The sequence below is a fragment of the Corvus kubaryi genome, unplaced genomic scaffold (assembly GCF_017639235.1).
Source record: "Corvus kubaryi isolate FWS band 111438036 unplaced genomic scaffold, C.kubaryi_AGA036_p1.0 38990, whole genome shotgun sequence".
Taxonomy (NCBI): domain Eukaryota; kingdom Metazoa; phylum Chordata; class Aves; order Passeriformes; family Corvidae; genus Corvus; species Corvus kubaryi.
The window spans coordinates 7,702-18,086 of record NW_024581189.1 but is presented as its reverse complement, the minus strand read 5'-3'; the positions used below and the strand labels follow the sequence as shown (position 1 = coordinate 18,086).

General features: G+C 40.6%; 1 protein-coding gene across 1 annotated transcript; it reads left to right on the top strand.

Annotated features, from left to right (window-relative positions):
* Window positions 1–6: 6 nt before the first annotated feature.
* On the top strand, window positions 7–4,427 carry LOC121672154 (lymphotactin-like). The gene is made up of 3 exons (XM_042044687.1): window positions 7–102; window positions 2,579–2,696; window positions 3,414–4,427. The coding sequence occupies exons 1-3, from the start codon at window positions 33–35 to the stop codon at window positions 3,517–3,519; spliced, it is 294 nt and encodes a 97-aa protein (XP_041900621.1). The 5' UTR covers window positions 7–32; the 3' UTR covers window positions 3,520–4,427.
* The last annotated feature ends 5,958 nt before the right edge of the window (window positions 4,428–10,385 follow it).

The window sequence follows — 10,385 nt, the reverse complement described above, 5'->3', positions numbered from 1 at the left end:
TTCTGCTCTGCCTTGGCCCAGAAGCCACAGCAATGAAGCTCCACACTGCAGCAATCCTGCTCCTCTTCTGGCTTGGCATCTTCACTGTGCACACAGTTAAAGGTAAGTTTGCAACTTGAGAGGAATAGCTCCACATTGCACCTGTGGTCTCATGAGCAGCATTCAAAGAGCTGATTTATAAGATAAAGCTCACAAGAAATCCAGATGAAAACTGCAAGAATGGCAGCTTCATGGGGGATTTCATCTGATGTCCTGCCAGACAGTGGTTGGTTTCTGCTTTAATGCAGGGAGAGATTACCTGTGCCTGGGAGCACTTTAAAGGGTTTCTGTGCAATATTCTCTCTCTCAAAATCATAAAATCTTGAAGGCACAATGTCTTTTAGTCTCACTGATGCCATATACCTGGGTGTACTATAGGTTAATAACATCTCATGAAAAATATTTCTTGAATAAGATGTACATTCTCTCTTTTTCCAGATAGATTACTTTTATATGAATTCTTTTGTATTGTTTGTTGTTTGTCTTTCTCCAACTATATAGCCTTCATCCCTCTAATGTCCCCATTTCAAAAAGTTCTTCCAGTTCTGTATCCCATATTGTTCATTTGCTTGTTTCTCAACAAGCAAACAGAGCAGACAGGGAAATTATGAACCATAACTAAGAAGGAGAGTAACAGATTTATACAATACCTTCTCTCTTTTCACTGAGTCATGCAGTCGAACATCCTTGAGACCAGTTATGAGCACTGGGATGAGCCATGTTTATTGGCCATGCTTTAAATAAGTTTGTCTATAGTGGTGTTTAGCTCACTGACTTTTGAACTAGGCTCCACGTATCGTGGAGAAACACGAACATAGACCCATTAGCACACATCACCTCATCACAATTAGATTTCACACAAAGCACTGATACGCAAGCCATATGCAAACCCACAAAAATGCACTCAGAAACACAGAGAAAAGGTATCCTCACAAAACCACACCAAAACCCAACTGAGACCTGCTAAGCATTTACAAGACTATGAAGCTGCACAGCCTTTATGCTGACCCACTGCCTCTCCAACTCCATCCCACTACATTCCCCAATTTGGATCGGTGACGCTGCTCTTCATCCTGGCAGCAGCGGCTCCGTATCACGCACTGCCGGTTGCCAGTGTCATTCTCCAGGCTGTGTAATTGGTCATAAGTATCACCAAGTCTGAAAAAGCACACCGAGATTGTCTACAAGAGAAAGGAAAAAGAGCTAGAAAGAATGATAAAGAAACCAAATACACCTGGGAAAAAAGGGTAGCTATAGGTGCAGAGCAGTTGGGGTTTGTTCCCAGGCTTAGAGAAGCTCTGCTGCTATTCTCTGCATCCATTCCCCAAAGATTGTGTAGTAGCAGAGGAAATATTTCCAGGACTAGTAAGGATTGCTTGGCTGTCTTTGAGCTCTTTTAATGCCACATTTTGAAAACCAGTCTGAGGCAGGAAGAAATGTGAAATGAATCATATAAAATACTACATTGTGATACTCATGACTAAAGCAAGAGCAGGAGAGCTATTGCTTCAGGCAAGCAAAATCTCAGGAATTAGCAGCTCTGCCAGTACCTGTGCACTGGCTATCCCACAACTTCTCCAAGACTGATGTGTGTTTGTCTCAGCTATTCCAATTATTTCAAACAAAGAACAGCTCACACATAGTGAGACTATGTGCAGCAGGTTTCATATTTAACAAGGTGCACCAGAACAGCTCTCGGACTTTTCTTAAGCCAGTAGCTCTATGAATTCTTTATAAATAAACCACAGAGTAGAGCAGAGTTCTGTTTGTCCCCCACATGCTTTCCCAAACCTGTCTTTCATGAATGGGACAAAACCAGAAACTAGCAAGTGGAGGCTTAACTAATGTATGCCTATACTTCATCTCACCTAAATGAGCTCCCATTTTAAGTTATCACCACGTAAGAAAACGAGTGCCTAGAAAATTTTATACCAATATTGTGATCCTCTTTTTTAATGACCAGTACATTTCTCTGAATTGTATCAAAATCTTGGAGGAAAGCAAGGATTAAGTAGCACTCCACTGCCTATGAAATCAGTCATAGCCAAAGGATATAAGCACTGATTCTTCTGGCAGATATCTCTCCCTTTCTGTCAACAATGTTTGTTAATGCTACTTTTGAATGTGAGAGAAGTAGCCTTGCTTTCCTTTTCTTCACTTGGAAAGTAGGAGGAATTACTGATCCATTTTCAAATGATATGTGGAAATCCACCCAATAATGTTCCAGTTCTAAACACTACCTTCACATGGGTACTTACTTGCAGATGATGCAGACCTAATTATGAATGATATCAAACAGCTTTTTTGCTGTGGAAGCAGTGACTCCCTAGAGATAGACAACACTTTAGTGATGGTGAGATGCATTACAGAAAATATCTGAAGCTCTCTGGTATAACTGGTATTGTGGCTGTATATCATGGGACACTCATGGTCTAAGCACAATCAGAAATCTTTTGGAATTCTTAGTTTATTAAGCAATTATGGCTAAATATCCATAAAATATTTATTCCTTTTTCATTTATCTATTTTTCCTTTCTAGGAAGCGCTAGTAGTCAGTCCATGCGCAGATACAGTTGTGCAACTCTGTCTCCAAGGCAACTGAACATCCGAAATCTCATAAGCTATGAAAAGCAACAAGTACCAATAGATGCCATCATGTAAGTACCCAATGCACCCTTCACCTCCACACTTATCTTTGCAAGCAACAGTATCATCAAATAGGGAACGGGCATCAGAATTCAAGTCATGGCCCAACTCACTAAGTCTGGCTAGTTCAGGTCACCCTTCCAGTTCTTCCATCAAGGAGTCAGCTGGCAGCCAAGGGAGTGAGGGGAGAGGAGGGGACCTCAGAAAGTTGGGAGATGTGTGCTGCTCATGAATAATGGCAGGAAGCTCACTGACCAGTCACATCTTTGTGCCCAGTGAGTGGGCAAGCATCTCAGCAAGGGTGGAGCAGTCAGAGGCCCCATGCATGAACTGAGTCAAGGGGAAAGTCCACGTGAAAAGGATGTGGGGTAGCTCTGAGTCCTGCTAGGAGCTGTGTTTGGTTGTTTGAGCTCACAAGCATGTGTCTTTATCAAATCTGGGCTCTGCTTCTGGGAGACTAATGTTCCTCATGATTTAAAATAAAATCCCAGAATAGCAGGTATGCTCGGTTATCTTAACATCAGCAAATATGTACATGACCATGTCTGCCATAAAGAGGGAAATAATGTTTCTAACTGTTGTTATTCCAACTAAAACCTACAAACTCCAGCATTTGATATTGTTTTACCATATTTTTCCTCATGTTCTACATCAAAACCAAATCCAGCAGATCCGGGTTTAGCAACGGAATTTAACACCCACCTGGTTTGCTTTCCTTTTTCCTATAGGTTTATCACTGCAAAAGGTATCAGGATCTGCGTAGGTGCTAATCAGCAATGGGTGCAGACTGCTATGAAGAGAATAGATGAAAGACGGGTTGCCAAACGCAGATAATCCAAGCATCTAAGGCCAACTATCTGGAATCATCATCAGTGCTGCAGATAACAAGGAAGAAAACCTTACTACCTGCTTTTGTTTCTTATTTATTAAGTGGCAATAAAGTCTTGGAACAAAAACAAACTCAACAGAATCTATTCATCACTGTTTGAATGTCTGCAGACTTCTTCATTTTATGGTTGTACTCTATTAGTCTGGATTTTTCTGAAATGTTTGCTAATATTTATTTACAACTGAATGTAGATATCATCTCACCCTTGCTGTCCTGACCAGGATGGCCTTTAACAGGGAATGACTGATAGGTTTACAGAGTGTAGTGAAGACAACCTCCCACAGAGCTGGAAGAGTGCAGACCTCCATTCTCATGAAGATCAGAGCATTCTACATTGAGTGCTGGTTTTAAGAAGGTGCTGTATAAGTTAGTTTTTCATACCTATATAATCTATACACAAACTGATTTCATACTTCAGGCTATCTACTGATCAGCACCATATTCAGATGATCCTTGAGACTTCTATTTTTACACACAGTATTGCACTATTAGCTCAGTTCAAAAGATGTGTGAATATTCTCACCAAGGGATGATGAGGAGTAATTCAATGTAGCTCAGTGAATGCAACCCTCTTCAGTCTTATCCTGGAGATGCCTTATCCTACCAATGACATCTGTGAAGTTACTTCAGTTTCAACTCACGTGAGACAAACCTGAAACAATTGGTTTGCTTTTTCCATTGCTTTTCTCTGAATAAGAACAATCCATGTCTGGAATGGAATCCGTATTTCACAAACTCATGGGAACTCCCTGCCCTAGAAAACTATGTACATATAAACATCTTACCATCTTAAAACTGATACATGCTACTAACAGCAGGCTTTGGATTTTAATAAAGTTACTAAAAACCTGAATCAAATGGCAAGTTTGTTTGCTTGATTGTAATGCAGATGGATACTGCTGAAACAGGTCCCAAGATGACAGCACAAATATGAGAACCTAAGGGCGAGTTAGCTAGAGCTGACACTATTGCTAACTCATGACTCAGATTGCTTTGGAATAGCCGAATTCCAAGCTTTCTACACCATATTTCAGCTGTAAAGCTCACACCTCAGACAATATCTCTTCAAAAGTTTGAGTAATTATAGAACAAAGTTCATACCATGCTCAGGTGATCCCCACATTATCAGAGGCAGAAATGGAAGAGCTCTCTGCTCAGAGAGAGAAAAGATGGCATTTGAGGATCTTGAGGTAGAGGAGAGGTACAGGCAGAGGTGCTTCTGGAATCAAGTTCCTCTCATATTACCACATGGATGGAGCCTGCACTGTTGCCAACCTATGGACTTTTCATCCTACATAACACCTCTTAGTGATACTCCTGGAACTACAGCACTTCCAAACTACACCACAGAAATAAGATTACATTACTCTAAAAGCCAGTCTTTACAGTTCCCTGCTTTGGTCAAGACTTTAGACAGAATTTTTCTCCCACGGCTCACATTTTGCCAGAGTTCAGTCCTGCGTGGGGAAACCGGTTTAGCTTTTACTATCCAGGACAGGTTTTTAAGTAGTGCTATTGCTGAGGCAGGGAAAGGAAGGATGACTGTATGTGTTACACTACAGAACAGACCAAGGCAGGCTACTAACCTCTGTTATAGGGAATTATGCTTCCTTACTGAAGTTCTCACTATCAACAAGACTAGGGAAAAATAGCTGTTGCTACAAACTTTGTAAGAATAGCTTTACAGGTAGAAAGAAATGTTGACAACAAGATATCACTGAAATATGGCATTATATAAACTGTGTTCATTAACTTTGAATTGCTGATCTCAAGGCCCCAGATCCACATATTATAGACAACAGAAACACTTCTGTTCCCTTCAGCATCACCAGAGTATCTGTAGGCTACAAAACCAGATCCCCTATGAAAGCATTTCTATGGTAAATGCTCTCAGATAAATACCATCAACTTTGACAGATCAAATTCATCCAGGACCAGAACTATTTAACATGCTTTTTGCAGGCAGAATCTTAATGCCTATGCTCATACTTAATAGTATCATATCCTGGAATGAATCTTGATAAAGTGAATATAATTTTTTTTTTTTAATTAGAACTATCACAACCTGAGAATATAATAACCATCACATAACAATTAACACTCTGTATCTGTTCATCCTCATCAAAATTCATAGAATGATTAATAATTTTTAAGAGTGAATCATCCTACTTAACAATTACTCCTTGATTGCTATACCTTGCAAGATCTGTAGAGATCCTTGTACAGTTCTTGAGAGTTAATTACTATTGGTGATTGGGGCTCGCGATATCTCTTCCTACTCTGACATTAAACCCCAGGAACTTCCCTGTCTTTCCCTGACTGTTCCTTACCCCAGTCCTTGCTGTGGTCCCACTTGTGTGCTATCTTTGTCAACTCTAGCTGTGGATAATATGGAAGCTTATCTGTAGTAGCACTGTTTCTCCCTAGCACTTTCCTCTAAGGCTCTCAAAAGAAAGAATGGAAAACATGATTAAACCTTCTTTTCATACATGCAAGCACAAAAGGAAAGTGCAAGGTGAAGAACCAGAGTGCTGCTTTTGTGTTGGAGGCAAGTAAGAACCATAGTCTTGGTCTTTCCAACATCCTTAGGAAAGACCTACAAAACAGCAAAACATACTTTAAAAACCCACAAAAAAATTAGGGTTAGGGTCTAAGGTACATCAGAAGATTTGGGGCTGTGGTTGGACTGATGTTCTCCCAGCTCCTGGCTGCCCAACATTTCTTCTCCAAGTGAGGTAGAGAGCAGAGGACTCAAGGTCCCCATTTCCCTTCTTACTCAACCTTGGCTGGATTGCAGCCTATAATATGAACATCGATTTTCTTTGACTCCTTCTGTAATACCTGTGCACCGCTTTGCCAGAAAGGACTCTCCAAATACAAATGGGCAGACCAGTGTGCATCAATACTTGAAACAAATCAACCATTTCTTTCCTGTCCCACACCACTGAGTTTCCACAGAGACTTAAGAGGTGCACTCTGTTTGGATCTTTGCCACAGGGAGAAGGCAGCAGAGAGCACAGTGGACAAACCCCCAGCCTGTGTAAGTCACTTCAACAGAGGCAGACTGGGCAATTCCCCACCCCTTTGGGCATGCTGGCTTTTTTACACAAAAGCAGTAATTCTCCCTGGGCAATACCTTTACATAGCTGCTGCTGTATTCTTTTCACTACCTATTTATAATTAAGGAACTGGAAACTTAAAGGTTTACAATGGCCATCAGCTTTCCTGGAAACTGCTAATACATCATTCAGTACCTAGTCCCTATCTAGTTAAGGATATTCCTTGATTTTTGGAGATTTTTAGTTTTGTTTTGGCTTGGTTTTTTGCATAACTTCTGACTACCTTTTCTGCTTTGCTTTATACTGGAGGTTTTCATCAGCAGATCACCTATTTTAACAGATTGCTCAAGACCCTTCATGGGAAGAAGAAAATGGAGGAAGACTGGGTACCTGTGTACATCAGTGATGCTGTATTTTGCCAAATACTGGTGCATGATATGAGAAGTAAGACATGTTAATTTAGCAAACACAAATATTTTCTTCCCTCATTCCTGTGGAAAAATGCAGTGCATGCACTTTGGAAAGCTAAACCTTATATTCTAAATTTAAAATTAATTGATTACTTAACCCAAACTATTGAGATTTTCTACAGAAGATGCTAATTCAAATTCTATGGCAAGCGAGTACAGGAAAAGGTGAAGGAAAAGATAGAGGGTAAAAATAGAAAAGGGGTGACAAGGAGTCATTTCCGGAGAAAGTTGTATGAGGTAGCTGCCATTAAGCCCTTCATAAATCATAGTCTTATAGCAGCTCCCTTGAGTTTTCATCTCTGCACTGCATGTGTGCAAAGCTTCTCATCACTTTGGGAAACAGGAGCTTAAAAGAAGCGCCATAAACCTGGAAGCCCTCAACCATACTCTTCTGCTAGCAAAGATGTAGGAACGAACAAACTGAAAACATCTGAAATTACTAGTCAGCAAATTCTTGTCAGTGTTATTCAGAACACAAAGTTTAGCTGGCTGTGATTTGTACAGCATCATAAAACTCTCTACAGAGGGTTCTGTGATCAGCAGCATCACTGTTGCACGTCCCAGGGAGCAGGAATTCTAAGGGCCTTCCTGCAGTGATACCTGGCCTGTTCCAAGGGCACCTCTGACTGCCCTTACTGCTTGTGGGTGTGCATGGCCATGATGGCCCTTTCTCATGCTGAGAGCTATTTCTGTCTGTCTTTTACCACCTCTTGCTATCTATCCACCCACAACTTTTAGTTTGGTTAGAAGATCTGAGAAGGGAAGAGACCTACCAAGACAACTCCTACAGACACTGCACAGAAGATTTAAAAAATATTCTACTGTTATGTAATGGTTTACCTTCCCTCCCATTTACTGTTGTATGAAACAGTAAATAACTATCCCAAAACCAAGTATGGAATTGCAATTTAAATGAACCTTTTAACTTCGTGAGGCTCATTTGAGATATTTGCAGAGCATATTCTGGTTCAAGGCCAGCATATAGCCTCTACTCAGATCCTCAAAAGGAACAACAGAAAAATGGGGTTGCACAGCAGGCTCCTTCCTGGAAAAGTTTTGGTTTTCCTTTCCATCTGTGTGGCTTGGAATAAGAGGATCTAGACCTCTTATTATATAGAAACTATTACGTTTGTTATGCAAAGGAAGTGGCTGGTCCTGTCACCAAGGCACAAGAAAAGGACTCCAAAAATACAAGCTCGTGTCCTGCTCTCCTAATGGTTTACTGTTCATTTTTGTGCATTTTCTTTAACTTGATTTAGGCTGATTATTATGTATCATATTAAATATTTCTTACATTAAGTCCTTAAAAATTAAAGAAAAAAAACACCTCAAAAGCTATTTAGAAACTGTAACACCTGAAACAAATCTGATAACTCTTTTGATCCCTCTGGGTTTCTGAGCCTTTTGGTTGCACTCTGAGGCTACAGTTTTCTCAAGAACCACTATTGTTATAAGACTAAGCACTAAGACTTGGAGTATCTCTGAAAAATTGGTGTTGAAAAGAGTGATGGTAAGAGTGCATAAGAACATGAATGCACACGAGTGAAGACATCTTCCAGACAAGGTTTTTATAGGCTTCTCAGTGGGGAAAATACCTACTTGTTTCCCACCCTCTGCTCTCTAACATCCGCTGTGTTGTCAGCTCTGACATGCCCACTGCTCTGAAGCCCTTAGCAAGTTACTCTGGTATTTCCCAGTGGAACAACATTGACTCACACAAAACCCCTCAAGTGATAATTGCCCAGTGCCTCTCTGTGCAATGTGAGAAGAAAATTACTGTCAGGGCTCCAACCAACCTCCAGGGTCAAAATACCTGCCTATAAATAAACCCTGAACAAGAATTGCCATGCTATGAGTTGCCAATTCACCTGGTACTGTCCTTGGGGTGCTTTTCATGAGGTGCTGTCTGGTTCAGGTTTGATTTATTAAGGCCTTCTAGCATCAGTATCTCTCATGAGGGAGACCTTCTCTGCTCAGAAGGACCTTTTGTAATAATACCAAGTGAGTTAAGCAACTAATTTGGCAAAATATTGCAGATCTCCATTTCAAGATTTTTATTATGCTAGAAAAAAGTGAAGTGGTAATTACTTACTGGATACAGTTCATTATATGATTATAAAAAGCTTCCTCTAAGGCATATGGGCTCAGATTTAACTTCTAAAATGAAAAATCATCCAGCTGGAGAAAAATACCTGGGGTAAACTTCACTCTTCAAACTCAAACTGGTTGATTCCTCCCTATTGTGACTACTTGTAGTGAATGAAAGTTACAAAAATGTGTAAATTCAGTCTTTTAAACTAGAGCCATAAGATACAGCTATCACTCAGAAAACCTTGGAAGAAGCTTTGTGGTTGCAGCTACAGGTTTTACTAGAACTACAGCTGGGGGGGATTTTCCATCTCAAAAACCATTTAAGAGCTCTCAGGACTTCAGATGACAGTCTAGAATTACATAAATATATTTGCAAACTCTTAAAATGTGTTTGCGAAGACCGTAGACTTCCCTGTGGCTGCCTAACAGAGCCCCTACTCAAAAGCAGGATTCACGAGGTGGCTCGTGGTGATGGTTATGTTCTGCAGGAGAGAACACATCTCCCGTGCTTTCCCTCAGCCAGCCCAAGCATGCTGTGCTACCAGCCAGGGCTCCCCAGAGCCAGGAGAAAGCATAAAACTTTGGACAAGCTCCACCCCTCAGAAGGGATGTGTGGTAACTCTCCTAGAGATGCTTCTAAAGGTACCAGGGAGAGTAACCACTGGCATACACAGCCATTGGGATTGGGGTACCTTATTCCCATTTCCATTAATAAAATTCCTTTGATGTGTGATCTTGTCAGTAGTCTGTTGGGCACAAAGTGCCATTCTGTGCTTCCGTGGGGCTCTTTATGTACAACATTCAAAATGTAGTAAGCAGAGAAGTAGTTAAATTAAAACTGGCCAAAATAAGACTTATTTCAGAGAACTTCAGCCACAACAGGATTTGAACAGGAAATGCCTTCGTGTAGGAGGTACTAACAGATAATGGACAGGAAAGACATAGTTCTTTGTCACCAGAATTTAAATCTTCTACGTATAAATCTTCTACAGTGACCACTACTCCATCTCCCTTTTTTTGCCAAAACCAGAATCTGAAAAATGAACAATAGTACATAAACTCAATGAAATGAGGCTCATTTTCACCACTTCCTTTTCTGCCTTAACATAGAAGTCACCAGCAGTGAAACTCACACCACAGTCACTGTACACGTGGTGAGACTCAAATTTCCAGTCCAATAGGAAGATAGGA